The sequence below is a fragment of the Leopardus geoffroyi genome, chromosome A2, assembly GCF_018350155.1.
Source record: "Leopardus geoffroyi isolate Oge1 chromosome A2, O.geoffroyi_Oge1_pat1.0, whole genome shotgun sequence".
NCBI lineage: Eukaryota > Metazoa > Chordata > Mammalia > Carnivora > Felidae > Leopardus > Leopardus geoffroyi.
In genome coordinates, this window is record NC_059331.1 from 95819665 (window position 1) to 95843327 (window position 23663).

General features: G+C 34.9%; 1 protein-coding gene across 7 annotated transcripts in view; it reads left to right on the forward strand.

The window, feature by feature from the left end:
- The window catches only part of AKAP9 (A-kinase anchoring protein 9), a 155380-nt gene that overhangs the window by 115172 nt on the left and 16545 nt on the right, over window positions 1-23663 (forward strand). For all 7 annotated transcript variants that reach the window (XM_045497029.1, XM_045497030.1, XM_045497032.1 and 4 more), the window contains 14 exons: window positions 1878-2054; window positions 2682-2786; window positions 8101-8253; window positions 8607-8786; window positions 9626-10699; window positions 12098-12238; window positions 12714-13202; window positions 13645-13708; window positions 14028-14149; window positions 14738-14929; window positions 15194-15382; window positions 20657-20801; window positions 22120-22339; window positions 23047-23197. In XM_045497029.1, coding sequence (XP_045352985.1) covers window positions 1878-2054; window positions 2682-2786; window positions 8101-8253; window positions 8607-8786; window positions 9626-10699; window positions 12098-12238; window positions 12714-13202; window positions 13645-13708; window positions 14028-14149; window positions 14738-14929; window positions 15194-15382; window positions 20657-20801; window positions 22120-22339; window positions 23047-23197 — 3402 coding nt within the window. The remainder of the gene's footprint in view (window positions 1-1877; window positions 2055-2681; window positions 2787-8100; window positions 8254-8606; window positions 8787-9625; window positions 10700-12097; window positions 12239-12713; window positions 13203-13644; window positions 13709-14027; window positions 14150-14737; window positions 14930-15193; window positions 15383-20656; window positions 20802-22119; window positions 22340-23046; window positions 23198-23663) is intronic.

Consider the following 23663-nt stretch of genomic DNA (forward strand, 5'->3'; position numbering starts at 1 on the left):
TGATTCCAGGGTCGTGGGGTCAGGCCCTGCATTGGACTTTGTGCTGAGCATGGAGCCTGCTTGGGATTCTCTCCCTCTCCCTCCCTCCCTCCCTCCCTCCCTCTCTCTCTGTCTCTCTCCCCCCCCCCCCCCACCTCCCGTCTCCTGCTTGCACTCTCTCTGTCTCTCAAATTAAATATATATTATAATAGAACCCACCTCATAGGAATATTGGCCTGGTACATAGTGAACATGTAAAATTATTTTCAGAAATAGTAATAGTTAAATTTTATTTTAAAAAATCTTATAGGGGCCCCTGGGTGGCTCAGTCGGTTGAGTGTCCGACTCTTGGTTTTGGCTCAGGTCATAATATCATGACTTTGTGGGTTTGAGCCCCACATAGGGCTGGTGGTGGGGAGCCTGCTTAGGATTCCCTCTCCCTCTCTCTCTGCTTCTCCCCAACATGTGTTGTCTCTGTCTCTCTCAAAATAAATAAATTAAAAAAAAATTTTTTTAATAGTACAGTATGTAAGTATATTATTTGTTATATTTAAAAAGTGTGACCTGCCTCATTCATGAAACTTTAAGAAACTAACATGGATGTGTGTATTTGATTTTTCTCCTGGAACATTGTGATCCATTGGTTCTGTCCTTACCTTGCCAAATCTGATTCCCCAGATGCTGATTTTCTCAAGATCTAAATAATCTAACTCTTACAGTATATTGTACTATTTTGCTGCTTTGTGGTCTTTTTCCTTGACTGTACTCCAAATCTTAGCCCACCCATTATTGTTAAATTTTCTCCTCAGTGGCTTTATTATAGTCATCCTCAAACATGTAGTTATAGGTAAGTTTGCATTTCTTTTAATGTTTTGGGGAATAAGTATCGTATTTAGATAATTTCCTTAAAGTATCTCACTGAAGTAAGGTAGAATTCCTTTTTTTTCTTACCATCACACTAATTTTTTTAGCAAGCTTTCTCTCTTTACTTGATGAGAACTAATTTCATAAGCTATCTTATTAATGCTTCCTGAATCCTTTGGTCTCAGAGCCATTCTCTTAAATGGACCTGCATTATCAGAATTACTTGGGGAAACTTTCAGTGTGCACAGATTCTTCTCACCACCCAGTATTCTCATGTCTGTTCTGGGCTGCTGGAATGTGTAGGCTGAAAAAGCTTCTAAGTGACTGTATTAAAGCTCCCCCATTCCCTCCCATCTCTGCGTTGTTTAGAACCATATTATTATATGTCTCAATTATAACCATTTGTGGAAAGAAAAATAGAATCCATTAAAGATTTCTTAAGATTATCTTATCTGACATAAGAGTATAAGTCAGGGGGCGCCTGGGTGGCTGAGTCAGTTAAGCACCCGACTTTTGATTTCAGCTCACATCATGAACTCACGGGGTTTGTGAGTCCAGGCCCCGCTTTGGGCTCTGCGCTGACAGAGTGGAGCCTGGTTGGGAGTGTCTCTCTCTTCCTCTCTCTCTGCCCCTTCCCCACTTGTGCATATGCTCACTCTCTTCTCTCAAATCGATGAATAGTGTAAGTCAGCACTCTGCAAACTTGTCATCTTTATTAAGTTTTAGTGTTATTGTACCATTAGAGCTTATACTTTAACATTATTCAAAAATGTAATCTTTTCTCTCCTCCTAGCTGCAGGTCTTAGTCTTAAGAGAAAGAATTTTTTGTAAAGGGTTGGTGGAGCAGTATGTCTTTTTTGTTAGTACTACTTTATCAACTCCGAGAATGTCACCATAGTTGGAGACAATAGTTGCTATCCTTATCAAAAATACTTAGCATGGCTTCTGAAAATACTTTTTGAAATGAGGACAGGTATGTTATTAGCTTGTTGAAATTTTTTTTAAATTACAGTTTTTGCTTATTATATGTCTAGGTTGAACAGTTAACAAATCATCTGAAAGAAAAAACAGACAAGTGCAGTGAGCTTTTGCTCTCTAAAGAGCAGCTTCAGAGGGATGTACAAGAACGGAATGAAGAAATTGAGAAACTGGAGTTCCGAGTAAGGGAACTGGAGCAAGCCTTACTCGTTAGTACAGACACTTTCCAAAAGGTATGGCATTTTCTTCAGGCTAATTTTATGAAGTGTTTTAATGTGGATTGCTCTTAGTTACCTGAACATCAATTCCTTTAAATAAAAAATTACTAGTGACTTTTTGTTGATATTATTACAAAGTATAAATATACCCTTATGTCTCCAGTGACATAACTATATCTGTTTCTTCTTATCTTCAAATGTTACTTGCATACTTAGTCCTGAGAAAGGAAAATTAAGTAAACCAGAGGAATTAATGATCCTTTTCACAGTCAATAGGTTGTGATTCTAAAATAATAGCCAAATGAAAAAGCTGTGGACACCAGTTGAGTCTATTGCTTTATCCCAGAATAAGAGTGAAATCTATCCCCACTATACTGCAGAAAACAAGAATGAATCAAAGAAGAGCAGGATAAGGAAGCTTGGGAAGGGGGCATATTAGGGGATAGTCTCCATTTTATCTGAGGAATGAATTTTAAGAGTGTCAAACATTCCTGTGTTCCTGCATTCAAAACTGAGGATCTGTAACTTTGATTATTCACTAATGTAAATTATCAGCTGCTAATGGCATTGCTATTTCTCCAGTTAAAATGGATAATTAGATTTAATGTCTGAAGTTTTGAGAAAATTTTTGTATATTTAAAGGTAGAGGACCAAAAGCAGTCTGGAGCTCTAGAAGCTAAAACAGAATTGTCGCTAGAAGTACAGTTGCAGGCTGAGCGAGATGCTATAGACCGAAAGGAAAAAGAGGTAAGAGGTATACTTTTAATGACAAAATGTGGCTTGAATTATTTTAAATAAGTCATCTTGAGAATGTCATTTGTACAGAGTGGGGTTTATGCTGTTTAGACAGTTTCTTAGCTCGTTACCTAAATTGATCTTGAAGACAAAAAGAGTTGAACAAATAAGCTGGTATGAGAAGTGTTCCACGTAGAGGGGACAAATGTAAAGGCCTTGACACAGAAGAAGTTTGAAGACAAAAAGAAGGTATGAATGGAGTGAAGAGGAGACTGGAGAGAGAATTGTATTAGCACAAAAGGCAGGATCTCTCTTTTTCCCTTCTTTACTGTGAGCTTTGAAGTTTTGCTACTTTGCTGTAGGGTTTGGGGGTGGGTTGTTTGTTTTTTTTAAGTTGTATTACCCTGGGAGATTATAGCGCTGTTTTACAATGTATAAACATGTTCTTAAAAAATTAACAATAAGGTAGTTATAGGAAAGTTCTCCTATGTTTTCCTACTCCCTCCCTTTTCAAAAAAAAAAAAAAAAAAAAAAAACGAAAAAAGAAAAATCTACTTTTAATACTAATTTCCAATTTCAAGCTAATTTAAATGTATTTAAATATTTGTCTATTAGTTTTTCTAAAATATACTGTACTCTACATTATTTAGCTGTATCATAGCATTATAAACATTTAAGATTTTTTTAAGTTACATTTTCATTTCTATATAATTTTTTCAGGATGTTTAATAGATTTTAACAAATACTTATTGAATTTAAACAGTATAAATGTTAATAAGTGCTTTGGAAAATACAAGAATGAATTAGACATCAACTCAAACTCTAGTTGCCTGAGCTAGAGTTTTAGGGGCACCTGGGTGGCTCAGTTGGTTGAGCATCTGACTCTTGGTTTAAACTCAGGTCATGATCTCATGGTTTGTGAGTTTGAGCCCTATGTCAAGCTCTGCTCTGACAGCACAGAGCTTGGGATTCTTTCTCTCTCCCCCTCTCTTCTGCCTCTCCCCTGCTTGCACACACACTCTCTTTCTCAAAATAAGTAAACATTAAAAAAATTTTTTTAAACAATAGGAATTTTTTTAAAAAAGAAAACTCGTATTTTAGAGGAGGAAAAAAATCCATATAAATGATGAAAAGAAATGATCATCTCCATGAGAAGGATTATTTTCTTGCTATCATATAATACTGACTGATGTTTATCTAAAAGGTTCTTGTTTATTTTGCTTTTTTTTTTCCACAAAAAGCAGAGAACACTTGTTTATCTGTAACCACTTCTGTGTGTTTTGAAAAGAATTGGGGAGCTTGGCTGGTTCAATTAGTGGAGTATGCAGTTCTTGATCTCAGGGTTATGAGTTCAAGCCCTATGTTGGGCATGGAGCCAACTTAAAAAGGAAGGAAGGAGGGAAGGAAGGAAGAAAAGAAAGAAAATAATTAACATTTAAATATAAAGATTTACCTTACACTAATTAATCAAAAAAAAATTGCTTTCTAAAAAGATAGACCTTCAAAACTGGACCCAAAAGCAGTGATAGTTGATTATGGGTAGATAATTAAGTTTACTATATTTTAATTATCTTTTGAGTGACGTTACTAACACCTTAATTTTTCACGTAACATTACTGACACCTTAATTTTTTGAAGTGAGTATCCAGTAGCAATGTACCTTTTACTCAGACTCATAGTTTATCAAAACTACAAAGAGACCTGTCAACCAGCTTCTGTCAGCCAACTCCCAGTTTTTATAGATGAGATGGAGCCAGACAAGTTGAGTTAGTGAAGGGTTAAAATGATAGCTCATCCTGGTGGACTAGTTTTTAATCACAGCAACAAGTACTCTGTCAGAACCCACTTGTCTGTAACTGAAGACTGAAAGAGAGGAACATAGAATTAAAACCTAAATCTTTTAATGAAAATTACTTCTTAAATACTCTCTCCTGTACTAGGCAAATATCTGATGGCGTATAAACATATGTCTATATGCGTCATTATATTTTTAGATATTTTCCATTATTCTTATAGGCTTAATTTGTATAAAACTTTTTTTTCTCAGTTTATTGTATGTTTAGAAATGCAGAATGAATAGAGCAGAAACTGTAAAGATAGTTGAAGGATGTTGAGAGAAGGCAAATAATGTGGGAAGAAATAGAAGGAAGAGTTTCTTTAAAAAAAAGATGCCTTCAGTAGGTTTTAACTCTCTATAAAGCTAATAAGATATAGCTTACAGATGGCAGTAATAAAAAGTAATGGTTAACTTTGTTGAGGTCTGTGCTAGAAAGTGGTATTTTAAATGCCTATGCCATTAATCCTTACACTCTCCCCCTCAGGGAGAGTGTAGCCTAGCACTAGACAGGCTCTAGTGTTATCTCCATTTTACAGATGGGTTAAGTAACTTGCTCATGGTCACACAGTAACCAGTTGAGGAAGAATTCCTCCTGGATTTCTCTGATTCTGGAGTCCTGTGATATTGTACTGCCAAAGAATTGGGGAATAAACATTCCTTGTTAGTAAGAAGTATTAAAGACTGTCACTGAACATCTATTGGGCTCTTAACATGTGTTGACTACCACTCTCCCAATTGTAAAACCAGCACCAGATTTCAAAGAATCTACTGTCTAAGAAGTCGTATACACATTTGAAAGAGATCGAGAAGACTCGAAAAGAAAACACAAATAGTTGCAAATTTATTTGATCCAAACTACCTGGATAACATTTGGTAGCTAAATTAAACAAGATTAAAACAAATAACCACTATTCTATTTTTAAAGCTTTATAATATTCTTTTGGTTTTTGGTTGTAATAGACTCAGTAACAGGACAGCCTGGAAATGACACTGGCTGAACAGGAGGAATAGGAGGAAAGAATCATACAGTGTCCTCTTTGGGAATTGAAGTCTCTATTGTGGTGACTCAAGTTCAGCTACTTCTAACAGAAATGTTAGTGCTTTAAACCAGTGCTTTTCAAACTTTAATGTGCATATGAATCCCCTGGGAATCTTGTTAAAATGAAGATTCTGAATCAGTAGGTCTGGGATGGGGTTTCAGAATCTGTTCATCTAACATGTTCCCAGGTGATGCCAATTCTGCTGCTCTAGGGACCACACTTTTTTTTTTTTTTTCCCAACGTTTATTTATTTTTGGGACACAGAGAGACAGAGCATGAATGGGGGAGGGGCAGAGAGAGAGGGAGACACAGAATCGGAAACAGGCTCCAGGCTCTGAGCCATCAGCCCAGAGCCCGATGCGGGGCTCGAACTCAAGGACCGCGAGATCGTGACCTGGCTGAAGTCGGACGCTTAACCGACTGCGCCACCCAGGCGCCCCGGGACCACACTTTGAATGGCAAGACTTTAGATCAAATTTAGAATTTGACCATAAACTGATAGATCAAAAAAGAAAGTAAAACAAAACAAATGAACAAACAAAAAAACCAAACATGCTCTAAATACAGAGAACAAACTGGTGGTTGACAGAGGGTGGGTTGGGGGAGATGGGTGACGAGGATTAAGAGGTACCCCCCCCCAAAACAAATGGCATTTGAGGTGGAGCATCGGTTTTGAACTTCAATGTCTATGTATATATTAAAGTAGTACTTTTTCATCAAAAGCAGTTGTGGAAGATAGGGATTGGTATAAATACTATTACATTAGATAACTTTGAAGAAGGTGTAATCACCATAGTTTTCACCAGTCTAACCTGATAATTATATATGTACAACTACTAAATGTATTTAAGGTGTGTCTTCTGAGTCTAATGCCAGTGTACAGAAAATAACTTAAGTATAAGTTTTGGGCATTCGTTATTAGAAGCAGGATAAGTGATAGTTAAGAATGTAAGGCTCCACAGGTAAACTTCTCAGGTTCCAAAGCTAGAGCCTGTGACCTAAGGGCAAGGTACCTTGCTTTCAGTGACTCCCTTCCTCATCTCTGAAATGGGAATAATTTGGATTATTAATTAAAGATTTCATAAGATTGTTACAGACTTTAAAAAAATAATATATATAAAGCACCTTATGCAGCACCTGGCAATAAAGTGTCTATAAATGATGGCTATTATTAGTGTCAGTACTATTTCTGTTAATGAACTATTAGGCTAAATGATTTTGAAGGGCTTTGCCTTGCTTAGTGCTAAGACATGATTCTGATTACGTATCTGGGTGTAAGCAGCATATGGTTCCTTTCAAGTTCTAAGGCAATAAATGATTTATAGGCCCCTCTCTGAGCCAGCTCCACTGAATAATGTTGCTCCTGCATTTTACGTTGCTTGTAATGCAGCAATTTGATCATCAGGTAAATACATACTTGGAAATCCATTCATTATTTATTAAGTACCTACAAAGTACTGTGCCAAATGATGATTCCTTAATCAAACCCAACTTTTAAAATGATAACTAGCACTTAAAACTTGTCATTAGTTTGTCTCTTTATAACCATTAAAGAGCAATTGCTTTACTGTTAATAGTAATTTATGCGCAGAAAAGAGCTAAATTTTTCTTGTCCTACACATAGGAACTCTCTAATTTTCTCCTAAAATGGTATTAATAACTCACTGTTTAAGTTTCTGTATTTCAGACGTAAGGATCTCATGGCCTTAGTGTCTACCTTTACTTTCTCCTACTTAAACAAGGCACATGGCAGCCAGACCTTTCATTCGGTTAAGTATTAATATGGACTAATTTGAGCTAGTCTCACTTGGTAGCTAAAACAAATGACCAAATCCTGCAGCTTTTTGAACTTTTTGATAGCAATTAAGTTTAACATGAAATAAGATTTAAAATGCAGGCCCTTTCCCTTCCTCCCATGACTCTTTTCTGCTATATCAGAGGGTATTTTAGGTAAGAAATGGCTCCTTGTATCTTTGCTCTGAAGGGCTCCTTTTTGCTTTGGGTAGGATGATTTAAGGGTGGTGATCAGTTTGAAATACATAGAAACCACACAGTTACACCTGGCTTAACGAAACCCCTTTATTCTCATCGCTCGTATCTCTTAAACACTTAATTTTGTTTTATACAGCTACTGCAGCACTCTTTCTCTATTGACAAATAAACATTTGTAAACAGGTTTTCAGGGGCACCTGGGTGGCTCAGTTGGTTAAGCGTCCTACTTCAGCTCAGGTCATGATCTCGTGGTTTGTGAGTTCGATCCCTGTGTTGGGCTCTGTGCTGGCAGCTTGGAGCCTGGAGCCTGCTTCAGATTCTGTGTCTCTCTCTCTCTCTCTCTGCCCCTCTCCTGCTCATGCTCTCTCTCTGTCTCAAAAATAAATAAAACATTAAAAAAATTAAAAATAAACAGGTTTTCATTTTCTCTTTCCTTTCGATAATTTTGCTATCAAAGATTACAAACTTAGAAGAACAATTAGAGCAGTTTAGAGAAGAACTGGAAAATAAGAATGAAGAAGTTCAGCAACTACATATGCAATTAGAAATACAGAAAAAGGAATCTACTACCCGCCTCCAAGAACTTGAACAAGAAAACAAATTATTTAAGGTAATTAAGAAAAACTTTGCTTACAAATAATTCATAATTTTTGTCTTAGTATCAAACATTTGCTGGATCCAGCTGCTAAATAATACTTAACAAAGGAATATTACCTGCAAATGGATTTGCATGCAACTTATTTTCCACCCAACATAAACATTTGACTGCATCATGAGAGAAAAAATTTTTAGAACTGTTACCAAATATTTTAAGAATTATTCACTTACAATTACTGTATGTTATCTGATTTTGTTTATTTGTACATTTTGGGTACTTTATCTTTTGTAAGATTCAATTGAAACAATATTCAGAAAATGGCATATAGTGATCTATCTAACTGGGATGGTTATTTTTGTTCCTAGGATGAAATGGAGAAACTGGGATTTGCCATGAAGGAATCTGATGCTATCTCTACTCAGGACCAACATGTGTTGCTTGGAAAATTGGCTCAAATAATGCAGGAAAAAGAAATAGAAATTGAGCAATTAAATGAGCAAATTACAAAACTTCAGCATCAACTTAAAATTACAACAGATAATAAGGTACACAAATTTAAAATTACTACATGAAATTAAGCTACAATTGTAGGGGCAAATGGTTATTTTTCAGCTTCTCTTTGAATATAAACACTGAATAAACCTTAATTCTCTTTTACCCATTTACTTTATTAAGACACATTGGTTTCGGGTGTCTGGGGAGCTCAGTCAGTTAAGCGTCTGACTTCAGCTCTTGTCTTGGTCTCACAGCTTGTGAGTTTGAGCCCCATGTCAGGCTCTGGGCTGACAGCTCGGAGCCTGGAGCCTGCTTCAGATTCTGTGTCTCTGGCTCTCTCTGCCCCTCTGTTGCTTGCACATTCGCTTTCTTTGTCAAAAATAAAAACACATAAAAATTAAAAAAAAGAAAGCGACTCCTTGGCTTCATAAGCTATGTGTATTTTTTTTATCCTCTCCTAATATTGTCAAAGATTTTTGGTGTTTTCCAGAGAGTCTCTGGTGACTCAGATTTCATCATATCATTCTAACCAAATCTAATAAAAATTCTTCTAATAGATATGAATTAAATCTTCTGGAGACCATTTTTATTTTAATACTTCATTCTTTTCAAGTAGAATGCATTGATGTTAACTATTTAACTCACAGGAAATCAGCTACTAAAGTGTAAATCACTTTATATTTAATAGAACTTTCTGAGCAAAGTTCAAAATAAGGTCATTGTTTGATCTGATGAGGACTCTTGGTCTATATTAAAGTTAATCTGTTATGTCTGAGAAGTAAATTGTGTGAGATTAACACTTTCAGTTCCTGCCCTTAAAATAAAAAATAAAATTCCCAAAATATAAATAATGTATTTATTATGTCTGTTACCTGTTTTTCATTAACAGGTTATTGAAGAAAAAAATGAACTGATAAGGGATCTTGAAACCCAAATAGAATGTTTGATGAGTGACCAAGAACGTGTGAAGAAAAATAGAGAAGAAGAAATTGAGCAGCTCAATGAAGTGATTGAAAAACTTCAACAGGAATTGGCATTAATTGAACAGAAGACATCAGTGGATGCTACTTCTTTTCCAGAAGAAGCAGACAGTTTAAAACATCAATTGGATATGGTAATAGCTGAAAAACTGGCTTTGGAACAGCAAGTAGAAACCACTAATGAAGAAATGGCCTTTACGAAAAATGTACTTGAAGAAACTAATTTAAAAATGAATCAGCTAACTCAAGAATTATGCAGCTTAAAGAGAGAACGTGAAAATATGGAAGAAATCCAAAGTGTACCAGAGAAAAGCATTAACATGGCCATAGATGATCTGAGCAAAATCAAACCTGAACTGGAAGTAGTCCTTTCTGAGAATGCTCTTAAACCCCTAGAAAATCGGACTTACTTCACATCTTTTGAAGAAAACAGCAAAGGTTCCATTAGCAGTTTGGAATCAAAGGTGCTACAACTTGAGGGCACTGTGAGTGCAAAGGACTTAGAACTCACCCAGTGTTATAAACAAATAAAGGACATCCAAGAGCAAGGCCAGTCTGAAACAGAGATGCTGAAAAGGAAGATTGTAAACCTACAGAATGTGCTTGAAGAAAAAGTTGCTGCTGCTCTTGTGAGTCAAGTCCAACTTGAAGCAGTTAAGGAATATGCAAAATTCTGTCAAGATAAACAACCAGTTTCATCGGAACTTGAAAGAACACATGCACAGAATTTAAGTCAAGTTACAGATAATGAGATGGAGTCAAATGTATTAGCATTAACCTTGAGAATATCAGAATTAGAAAACCAGGTGGTTGAAATGCAGACTAGTTTGATTTTAGAAAAAAAACAGGTAGAAATTGTAGAGAAAAATGCTTTGGAAAAAGAAAAGAGGCTACTAGAACTACAGAAGTTATTGGAGGAGGAGAAAAAACAGGGAGGTAAAGAAAGGAAAAGAAGCCCTGAAGGAAACTTTGAAGTTCTCAAGGTTAGTTTGTACTTAATTTTTTCACTTAAATACCCTAAGAAATTCTCTTTTTTTTGTTCCATAAGCTTGATTGCTAATTTACTAAATTAAATATGGTGTTCTTTATATCTAGCAATTCATATATAAAGGGCTTTTATAAAAATACTACTTTTCTGTATACTCCCATTATCACTAAAATAATGGAAAAATCGATATTTTGTGGTGTTCAAATCATATTATTTATTTCACTAGCATACTCATTAAGTAGAGCAGTCAGAAGAAGGTGAGAGATGTTTTAGAGATGATAAGTTTAGCAAATGTCCTTTGGAATTTGTGTGGGTTTTTTTCCTGTGCCATCTAATATGCGTGTTTTGTGATCATTTTAAGTAATGGAAAATAATAAAATTTATTAATATTCCACTGAATTAACATATCAGTAAGAAGTCATTAGCTTTTGCAGACTTTTATAGCTGGTAATAGATTCTTTCCTTTCTTAGGAATAATTTGTATTTCACCCTTGTAAGTCTGCTTATGTAACAATCTGAAATTGCATTTATTTCTTAGCATAGGACAGATACAGAAGGACTTTAATTTTCACAACCTCACTTTATATATTTATAATATTGAGTGCTAAATATGCAGTCTTATATGAATACCAGGAGGTTAACTGATGTATCTAGATTCTATAGATATTCTATAGAATATCTATATATTATATTCTATAATTTGTTTTACAAAGGATGATAATTCTGGGGTGCCTAGGTGGTTCAGTCAGTTAAGCATCTGACTCTTGATTTTGTCTCAGGTCATGATCTCACAGTTCATGAGATCAAGCCCCGTGTCAGGCTCTCTGCTGACAGTGCAGAACCTGCTTGGGATTCTCTGTCTCACCCTGTTCCTTGCTTGCATGTGCACACTCTCTCAAAATAAACAAATACACATTAAAAAACAAAAACAAAGGATGATAACTCTTTCCATTTACTAGGCTTTTTTCTCTTCCCCAGAACTATAACTGATTGTAGTCATTTTAAAATATTAATGTGACTTTCCATGTATATAAAACGTGTAAGAAGTATCTTAGTAAGACTTGGCATTTTTTGAGGAAAGTGATATAAATACGAAAGTTTTTGAATGGTAACAGTATTTCATTAATAATTTATAAATAGGGTACATACTAACATGAAGTACCTTTCATTCCTAGAAAATAACTTTTTTCTTACTGTCTCAAGAACATAAAATGATGGTTCTAAAAAAGTTTTCCTATTTGTTGAAAGAGCATGAATCATTTATTTCTACACCGTTTTATTGGATAGGCAGTCATTCCTGAAAAAGCTTCATTAGAATGTATAGGTACCTTGAAATTGGCTGTATTTTTTTTTGTAAATAACATGTTTCTAAATGTTTTCCACTATCATTCAGACAACTACTGAGCTAATTCATACCAGTGAAGAAAGTGGATTTTTTGGTCAACTTGAGGCTCTTAGAGCTGAATCATCAGCAACTAAAGAAGAACTTGCCAATTATAAAGAGAAAGCAGAAAAGCTTCAAGAAGAGCTTTTGGTAAAATAAGTAACATACTTTCTAATTCACTTACTTTTATATAATCTTAATTTCATTTCAAAGTATATTCTCTTCTATAAACCCAAACCAAATTTATAACTTAAAAGCTGGAAACAAATCTTTTATGGCTTTGGTTAAAAGTTATTACAAATTTCTTTACTACTTCTTCTTGCTTAATTTTCCTGGAATATTTTTTAGCAAGATGCTTTTAGTCTCTAGTCTCTTAATGAGCGAGTAGATAGACAGATGTTAAAGAGAACTCTTATCCCATGAAAACCAAAAAGATGAGGCTGATAAAATAATTTCATTTCTAAGGTCATCTATGATTTTACATATAATGCAAATATATATGGAATCTAGGAGTGTTTCTGAAAAATTTTTCTTATTATTCTAAGGAAAATGAATATCCTCTCTACCTTAAATTCTACATTTAATATTTTTAATTGAATGTTCTGTTCTGTTCATTATGTTTTAGATAAAAGAAACAAGTATGGCATCTCTCCAGAAAGATTTAAGCCAAGTCAGGAATCAGCTCATAGAAGCAGAAGAGAAATTATCCTACTTCATAGAAAAAGAAGATAAAACTGAGTTACAGGAAAACAGGAAAGTCTGCATATTAGAGGCACCTCCTAATAAAGTGGGTAAAAGTTTGGCATCTCGGACAGAGGGGACTCTCAAGGTCAATAGCAGCAGTCAGACTCCACAAATTCTTGTCAGAAATGCAGGAATCCAAGTTGATTTACAGAATGAATGTTCATCAGAAGAAGTCACTGAAATAATCAGTCAGTTTACTGAAAAAATTGAGCAGATGCAAGAATTACATGCTGCTGAAATTTTGGATATGGAATCCAGACATATTTCAGAAACTGAAACCTTAAAGAGGGAGCACTATGTTGCAGTTCAGTTACTGACGGAAGAATGTGGTACCTTGAAGGAAGTGATACAGTGTCTGAAATCGAAGGAGGTATTTGGTTTTCATAATACATGTTTTTTCAACATTCTGTGTGTGGTTTTTTTTTTCCCCCCCAAAATTCTTTGTTTTTAAGAGAGAAAGAAATTTGGGGTAGCCTCTTCCTTGTGATAAGATTATAGATATAAATCTTCTTTACCTCGTGTATTCCAATAATAATTTCCTACCAAGTTCCTCTGCAAATTTGGAATGTGATAATATCATTCCTTAATTCATGAATGTTTGCTATGGTAATATCCATTAAAAAAATTGAAGACTTTTATAAACCATGGATAGTTCCACTTAACTGTGAAAGATGTGACAGATTTAATTGAATTTTTCATTTGTTTTTTGTTCTTTGACAGCATTACAAAAGAACAAAACTATTTATTGGGTTCCTATTTCTATTTTTATTAAGGCCAAAAATGTTATGTATTCTTTTGTTTTCTCTAATTAGGGATCCTCACTTCCCGAATTAACACATTCTGATGCTTACCAAACTAGAGAAATATGTTCCAGTGGTAAGTTACATAAATTTCTGACATTTTTGTAGTACTTATTTAAAAAGTGTTTGTTTTGAGGCGCCTGGGTGGCTCAGTCAGTTTAGCGTACAACTTCAGCTCAGGTCATGATCTCACAGTTCATGACTTTACGCCCTGCGTCAGGCTCTATGCTGACAGCTCAGAGCCTGGATCCTGCTTTGGATTCTGTATCTCCCTCTCACTCTGCCCTCCCATTCACACTCTGTCTCTCTCAAAAACAAACATTTAAAAAAGATTTTTTTTTAATAAAAAATAATTGTTTCTTTTCAATAGTCAATTGTTGTTTTCTTTATTTTAGATTCTGGATCAGACTGGGGTCAAGGAATTTATCTTACACAAAGTCAGGGATTTGACACAGCATCAGAAGACAGAGGAGATGAAGGCGAAAGTTCAACAGATTCATTTCCAAAGAAAATAAAGGTACTGAAAGACAGCTGTCTTTTAGTGAAACTTAGCCAGTCTGATTTCTGTATTGAACATAGCAGTTTATTAGAACATAGACAGTAAGTTTCTCTCTGAAGAGAGAATTGCATAGCTAGAAGGAATCTTGAGGATCTATATAGGTTTATTCCTATATTTTACAGATAATAAAGTATAATGTATGTAATAATTATTTGCATAAAGAGATAAAGAGTTAAATTTTTTTTTTAATTCCTGTTACTTTTGAGTGCCAAAATTATTAAAGCAATCTCAAGGACTAGAATTTATCTCCTACATAATTCTTTTGGCCAAATTAGTGGCTGATCATTAAATCCAAGAAGAGTGCATTAGATAAATAGAAGGAATTTACAGATAAGAGCAACCCAAAAGACAGTGTCTTCTGGGATTTCGCTTACTCCTCCATTAGAAGAAGGCAGTCAGTAATGGTAGCCTGGTATGTCCTTTCTGCAGTGACTCTTCTAAGTCAGGCTAACTTGATAAAGGTATCTTGCTTAAAATTTAGTTCTGTTTGTATGTCTGTTTTTGAACAAGTCGTCATAATTCTAGCCTTCGGGTTTTGATTTGTAGGGATTACTAAGAGCTGTCCATAACGAAGGCATGCAGGTGCTCTCCCTCACCGAGTCTCCCTACAGTGATGGAGAGGACCATTCTGTTCAGCAAGTTTCAGAATCTTGGCTAGAAGAAAGAAGAGCTTACCTCAGTACAGTCTCAGCTCTTAAGGACTTAATTACCAAAATACAAGTGCAAAGAGATGCCGAGGTACTCAATACTATGCATCTTAACAGTTTTATATGCCCTTTATTAATAGTAAGGCACTTTATCATTTAAATTATTGTCTTTTATGATGTATTTTCACATGAATTACTATGTATTTTTTAAATGCCACAAGCCATACTCTTGAAAGTAAATCTATATACTTTTTGGCCTTTAACATTTAATTTGGTTAGTAGATAAATATTATTTTTAGACTTTTTATAAGCCTACTTATTTGAAAATTAACTTTTGTTTTTTATTCTTTGTTAGGTTTACAATGGTTCCCAATCTCATGAGAGTTTCCCAGACTGGCGAGGTGAACTTCTGCTTGCTCTTCAGCAAGTTTTCTTAAAGGAGCGTGGTGTTTTACTAGCTGCATTTCAGACTGAGCTGACAGCTCTAGGCACTAGAGATGCAGTTGGATTATTGAACTGTTTGGAACAGAGAATACAAGAACAGGTATCAAAATAAAATGTTGAAACAAAGAGTGCTTTTTAATAGTAGTAAGAAAATGAGTTATTGATTACTTTTGGAGAAGGTCTGAAAGTTAAAATTTTAATAGGAGCCACTAAGACTGTTAGGAGAAAAATTATTACCTTAAATGTTTTATCTCATTTTAGAAATAAGACTGAAAATTAATGAGCTGCTCATCCAACTTAGGGAGTTAGAAAACAGCAACAGAATAAGCCCAAAGAAAGTAGAAGTAAGATATGGTCAGTTCTCACTGTCTGCAGTAGTTAGATTCTGTAAAGTTGTGGAGCGTGCTGAGCCATTGCTACTAGGGGAATACTGCAGGCAGGTTCCTGTGAGCCCCTGGTTGTGACATTTGCCAAGACACCTTATTTATATGTATTGCTGATTCATTAACCTTGAATCCATGGCCCGTAGCACTATATAACTCCTGCCTAAAAGCAGCTTATCACATGTATTCTCTGCATAAAATACCGCCTTCTTGTGCTTAGGAACACTAGATAGTCCTTGTGCTTGGGGACCATTCTAAACAGCAAAATCACCATTAAAAAGCACAGAAATGCAAAAGAACACAGCGCTGAATAGATGGCAGGAAGGACACTTGTTTGCAGTTTAAGAGATAAAAGAAAACATCAGAATGTCACCTAGTGCACCTTCAGCTAAGAACATGCACAGCTGGCAGATTAAATGTTTTGCCACCCTTTGCATGTTTAAAAATGATTGTTAAAGCAATGCTAGTATTAATTCTGGGTTACAGATAAGTTTTAGTGAATAGGCAGATTTGTGGATACATAATCCACAAATGAGGCTCAACTGTAATAAAGAAAAATGAAGTTAGTGAAATACATACACCGGTATAATAGAGAGGATAGAAACTTTAAAAGTTTGTTCTTTGAAAGGCTAATAATATAGAAACTTTTTTTGGAAAATTGGTTAAGGAAAAAGGTAAAAGCACACTTTAATAAAAAGCACACTTTTATAAAAGGTAAAACACACTTTTATAAAATGTGATCATAACTAAAAATAACAGAAATATAAAATAATAGAATATTATGGATAATTTTACATCAATTCAAAACTGTGGGACAAGTAGATTTTCTAGAAAAATAATCACTTCATTCAGGATGAAATAGAAAACCTGAAAATACCTATAGCTAGAAAGAAAGAAAAGAAAGAAAGAAAAGAAAAGAAAAGAAAAGAAAAGAAAAGAAAATAAATAAGATACTTAAAAAAACTCTTAAAATACTTAGTGCCCAGGTCTTAAATTTTTAACTACATTCTCCATTAAAAGGAACTAGGACTTCTTGGAGAAATGGCTGATTCCAGGGCTGGAGCAGGGAAAGTACAAGATGAACCTAGAATATCTTGTTTTACTGACAAGGAGTTGCTCGAAGAATGAAGGAGAAATGTCAAAAGATCACAGAAGCCAGCTTGAAGGAGTTCCCAATGTCCATATTCAGGACAGTTAGAACATCAAACTAAGTAATGATAGCAACAGATTATAAACCAAAGATTAAAATAAGAATTCATGAATTCATACTGGTATACATAAATGAATAAAAATTCTTTCTTGTAGAATGCCAGCTAGTATGTAGAAGAAATGATGAAGTTAATAAATTACCTTTTATTAAAAAGTAATAACTCAAGTAATAATTGGCAATGGGTCCTAAAGCTAGTGTGAAAGTGTTTGATTAGAAAAGTATGTCTATTGGGGCGCCTGGGTGGCGCAGTCGGTTAAGCGTCCGACTTCAGCCAGGTCACGATCTCGCGGTCCGTGAGTTCGAGCCCCGCGTCGGGCTCTGGGCTGATGGCTCAGAGCCTGGAGCCTGTTTCCGATTCTGTGTCTCCCTCTCTCTCTGCCCCTCCCCCGTTCATGCTCTGTCTCTCTCTGTCCCAAAAATAAATAAACGTTGAAAAAAAAATTTAAAAAAAAAAAAAAAAAAAAGAAAAGTATGTCTACATGGTCTCAGAGTAAATCCCCAGGAAATCTTTTTTAATTATAAAAAGAAAAGTAATAACTGTATAGTGGAGAGACCTTGCAGATACCACCTTAACCAAGTGATCAGAATTAATATCATCAGTAACAGAACAAACCAGACATCATGTGCTTCTTGATACAAAGTACACTACCTCACTTTTGTGCTGAACTAAAATCTACTCATAGAGATATATTAGACCAAAACAAATTGAAGCCACAATACATCTATTAGAATGGCCAAAATAAAAATTAGCGAAAGTACCAAGTGCTGGTGAGGATGCAGAGAAATTGCATCCCTCATACATTGCTAATAGGAACATAAAATGGGAGACTCAGCTGTGGAAAATGATTTAGCAGTTTCTTATAAAGTTAGATATACAATTACTATATGACCTAGAAGTCACACTTGTAGGTATTTATCAGATGGTAATGAAAACAAATGTCTCTGTAAAAATCTATACAAGAATATTTCTAACAGATTTATTTGTATACCCCAAAACTGGAAACAGCCCAATGTCCTTTGACAGGTAAATGGATGAACAAATTACAGCGCATCCATATAATGAAATACTACTTAGCAATTAAAAAAGACCAAACTAAGGATACCCTAAACCTCCTATATGTTACATAATACTTGGATTGACAAAATTATAGTGATAGTGAACAGATCAGTGGTTATCAGGAGTTAGGGTTGGGGAGAGGATACACCTAGATATATACAAGGGAGAGTGATAGAGCAAATGTGGTTTACATTTAGAGAATTTGGAAGAAGGCTATATGGGGATTCCTGTACAATATTTGGAGTTTTTCTGTAGGTCTGAAATTATATCAAAATATGAAATAAAAATAAAAATCTACCCAGAAGAATTATACCCAGCTCAAAAAAAAAATTTTTTTTTTTTACAGGTTTTATAGGTGAAGTCTAGCATACATTCAAGTAATAGCTAATTCCAGTCTTAAACATATGCTTCCCATTGTTGGATGACTGGGGCAATGCCCTTTTTGTTAAGAAGCAAATGTAACCCTATTGCGAAAATCAGACAAAGAATAATACAAGAAAGAAAACTTACAGGCCTGTTTATCCATGAACGTAGATGCAGAAATCCTAAACAAAATATTAAGCCAAATCCACCATTGTATATGTTTTTATTTTTTTTTTTTTAATTTTTTTTTTTATCAACGTTTATTTATTTTTGGGACAGAGAGAGACAGAGCATGAACGGGGGAGGGGCAGAGAGAGAGGGAGACACAGAATCGGAAACAGGCTCCAGGCTCTGAGCCATCAGCCCCAGAGCCCGACGCGGGGCTCGAACTCACGGACCGCGAGATCGTGACCTGGCTGAAGTCGGACGCTTAACCGACTGCGCCACCCAGGCGCCCCAAAAAAAAATTTAAAAAAAAACTTATGTGACTCATTAACAGTTAAAGAGAAAATAAAACTAGTGATCGTTTCAAGAGATACAGCAAGTTAAATAAATAAAATGAAGAATTTTATACTTTAAAACAAATAACAAGCTAAAAACAAAAAGAAATTTCTTGAACTACATAGGGTCTATTTAATAAACACCTACAACCACCATTATACCTATAGTTAAATGTTTAAAATACAGTTAAATGTATTTAACTATAGTTAAATGTTAAAAATACAGTTAACTTCATGGGCGCCTGGTGGCTCAGTTGGTTAAGCATCGAACTTCGGCTCAGGTCATGATCTCACAGTTTGTGGGTTCAAGCCCTGCATCGGGCTCTGTGCTGACAACTCAGAGCCTGGAACCTGCTTTGGATTCGGTGTCTCCCTCTCTCTCTCTTCCTCACCCGTTAGTGCTCCCTCTCTCTTTCTCAAAAATAAATAAACATTAAAAAATTTTTCTTTAAATACTGTTAACTTCAGTAGCTTGTTCAACCTTGTCCTAAAGATTTAGCTAACAAAGCAAAGCAATAAAAATAAGAATTAGGGATGAGAAGACCTATCATCCATACGAATGGATGTTTTCTATGTTCATCCATATAGAAAACAAAAAAGGACCGATACACATGGTATTTTAGAATTGATAAGAAAGTTTGGTAATGTTGCTGGATATAAGATCAAGATGGAAAAATCTGATTTCTTGGGGCACCTAGGTGGTTCAGTTAGTTAAGCATCTAACTCTTGATTTCGGCTCAGGTCATGATCTCACTGTTTGTGAGATTGAGCCCCACATTGGGCTCTGCGCTGACAGTGCTGATCCTGCTTGGGATTCTCTCTCTCCCTCTTTTTCTGCCCCTCCCCTGTTCATGTGGTCTCTCTCTATATTTTTTTTAATATTTTAATAAGTTTTATTTTTAATCTGATTTCTTAACAACAAAATGTAACTTTAAAAGTAATTGTTTCCATAGCCTTGTAAACAAATTTCTAAAAATATACAAACTACCAAAATTTACTCAGAAAAAAATATAAAATCTGAATAGACCCATTACAAAGAGTTAAATTAGTAATTTTTAAATTTCTCACAAAGAAAAGCCTGTGATGGATCAGATGGCTTCACTGGTGAATTCTACCAAGCATTTTAAGAATTAATACCAATCCTTCCCAACCCATTCTGTGAGGCCAGTATTTCTCTGATTCTTAAACCAGGCAAAGGCATCATAATAAAAGGAAACTAAAGACCAAATATCCAATGAGAATAAACCACCACTGGAAAAATGAACGAATGATACAAATATGTGCAAACAAAAAAGAAGTATACGAAAAGAAGTTCGAATAAAATGTACTGTATTATTCATACTATGAAATACTATTTAACGTTGAAAATGATTGTGAAATAGAGCTATATGTGTTATTCCGGATAGTTCAACATGAAAATCTCTTAATTTCATGAAGTGAAAATACCATGTGATGTACTGAAGAACAGTACTGTATACTATTTAGGGTGTGTGTATATAACATAATATGCAGAGTGCATGAAAATAAGACTAGACTTCAAATTTGATGATTTCTCAAGCAGGTGGTGCAGAGGAGGTGTTTGGGGAGTTATACATAGAGGGGCTTCAGCTATATAAGTGCTATTTCTTAGGCTTTGTACATGGGTGTTTATTATATTTGTGTTTTGTTGTATGTTTAAAGAATTTCAAAATAAATGTAAAGATTAATAATTAAAAAGTAAATCCTAATGAGTAGGAAGTGAAAATTAGCATCTTACCAGAATTTTAGCATGTGTGTTTCATTTTTTTCCAGAGTTCCTGGTTGTTAATTTTATTCTCCTTACAACTCTCTTCACTTGATTTTTTATTTTGCATTATTACAGAATGTTGAATATCAAGCAGCTATGGAATGCCTCCAGAAAGCAGATAGAAGGAGTTTGTTATCTGAAATTCAAGCACTGCATGCTCAACTGAATGGTCTGAAAATGACTCTGAAAAGAGAACAAGAAAGCGATCAACCAAGCCAAGGTATGCTGTTTGTCCGGCTCACGTGGTAACAACAAATAGGTGGAAATATTTCACTTTGTTTCCCCTCTTTGTATTCATTTAAAACACATTTCCTTTCAGTCACATTTTCTTCTCATTCTCATCTAATGGAAATAATTTACATTAATTACTCTGGGAATTAAAGTTTGTCCAGTTGGTTTTTAAACAGATATATTTAAAATGGGGACGCCTGGGTGGTTCTGTCAGTTAAGCATCCGACTTCAGCTCAGGTCATGATCTCACAGTTCCTGAGCTTGAGCCCCGCATCTACTCTGTCAGCTCAGTGCCTGCTTTGGATCCTCTGTCCCCTCTCTCCCTACCCCTCCCCTATTTGCTCTTATGCTCTCTCTCTCAAAAATAAACATTTAAAAAATAAAATAAACAGGCATTGCTTTCATCAGGTTGTTTAGCCCATTAAGTTCATTATCTTTTTTTAGTTCTGAAGCTCTTTGTGAGGTTAACCACCTGAAAGGAAAATAAATTCACAATGAAAGTAATTATTTCTTTTTAAATCCTTTTCTTGTTGTAAACTTAATATACATATAGAAAAGTGCAAAATGCAAAAATATATAACAAATCTTTAAGTGAATGAATTGTGGAAACTTCACCTTTGTTAAGTACCTCTGAAGCTCTTTCCCAAACACACACACCTCTGTAGTAACCTAGACCATTATCCTGATTTTTCCTTAGTTTTACTACCTATTTGTATATTCCTAAGCCATGTAAGTTTAAGGTTTTCCTGCTTTTGAACTTTATTATTCTATATATATTTGTGCCTTACTTCCTTTACCTCTCTCTAATATTTTTCTGAACATCTGCATTCATCTCCAATTCATTTATTTTTGTTACTGTATAGAATTCTCACAATGTATATATCCATTCTGTGGTTGAACATTTGGATTGTTTCTATTTTTTTTAGATATTACAACCAGTGCTGTTCTGCACATTGTTGGTAATACTATGTTTCTGATGCATACATACATAAGTTTTCTTGGTATATATACCCCAGTGGTGGAATTGCTGAGTGATAGAATACATAATTTCACATTTATTTGGTAACGCCTAAGTATTTTCCAAAGTAGTCCTATATATTTATAGTTCTGAAACCTTAACCGTTATTAGCACTGTGAGGACAGTATTCATATGTGTTTCTGTAAATTGCCAACTTTGGGACTGTAATCTTTTCACTTTTGCTTTGTGGTAATCTCCTAAGTTAAAAATCAGTTCTCTCAACAAAGTATTTATAAACCAGATACAAGTTGGGAGGTCGTAATGTACGTATTAATAATTTTGCATTTAGAACTCTTGGAGTATAATATGCAGCAGAAGCAGTCCCAAATGCTAGAGATGCAAGTGGAGCTCAGCAGCATGAAGGACAGAGCAACAGACCTGCAGGAACAGCTGAGTTCCGAGAAGATGGTGGTTGCCGAACTGAAGAGTGAACTTGCACAAACTAAGTTGGAACTAGAAACAACGCTCAAGGCACAACATAAGCACCTAAAGGAGTTAGAGGCTTTCAGGTGTGTCAAACTTCCTTATTAATAAACCTGTATCGGTGAAGGAATTGGAGTAATTTTGTCAGAGACATTGTGCAGATCTTATAAAAGCATAACATTATACATAATGTGTAAATAACATGAAATTTTGTTATTTGTAGGAAAAACTACAGTGGGAAGGGAAAATCTCCAAATTTTTCTAAATGATAAATTCATGGTTAGGTTTTGGCATATTCGCTGCTGTGGGTTCCGTCTCTTTGAGACTTGTTGTATGAGATATACATTACGACCAAGTAATTTGAAATGGTGTTTATTATCTCAATAGAATTTGTGGTTCATTTAGCCAAATATGCAAAATGTTTTAAAATATAATGCTTGTGAAAAGGATAAATTGTTGGTGTAAATACTGAGATGTTCTGCTTGCCAAGGACACATTACAAGGACATTTTTTATTTTGAACATTGGTGATTCTCGTGTTCAGTAAAAGACAAAGGAAAATTTTTATTGTTATTTTGTAAAAATGTTTACAGTGGTAAATAATAGTTCATAGCTACATTACTAGAAACAGTTAATGTGAAATAAACCACACTCAAAAATCTTTATTATGTGGCTTATATTTTCCTATTAGTTGGTTTATAATATGCCTCTGCTCATCAGTGGAAGCTCTCTCTCTTTTTCTCAATACAAACTTGGTTGAAGTAATTTTATGAAAGTTCATTTGTCTGATTTAGGTTGGAAGTTAAAGATAAAACAGATGAAGTACATTTGCTTAATGACACATTAGCAAGTGAACAGAAAAAATCCAGAGAGCTCCAGTGGGCTTTGGAGAAAGAGAAAGCCAAACTAGGACGCAATGAAGAGCGGGATAAAGAAGAACTTGAGGTATTGTTATCTTTAAATGTCTGTGGAAAATCCAAAACAACAGGAGAGAGAGAGAGAGAGTCTGGAGACTGTCTCTTTAAACTGTCAACCTTAGACTCTTCATGAGGCACGATAAGTTTTTTGCTATATGTGGAATACTATTACAATGTTATTTGTATTAAACTGTACCATCAGGAAATGCTAACGGTGTGGTACATTTTTGTTTTGCTATGTCCAAGGGTGCATTATAGACACTTCTGCTACAGGGTGTGTTTTTGGAAATTTGAGTTAGCGCATATGCAGTTGATAAATAGGGCAACCATTCGGGTTAATGCAGAATAATTTTGGTTCCTGTTTTGTCTAGGGAAAGGGAACAGTGACACTTCTCTGGAAGCAGAACCCCTCACTGCCGTATTGTTTAAAAATTTAAAATGAGTCCCTTCACACTGATCTCTCTTCCAGCCCTTCACAGCTGGCAGCTCAGAGA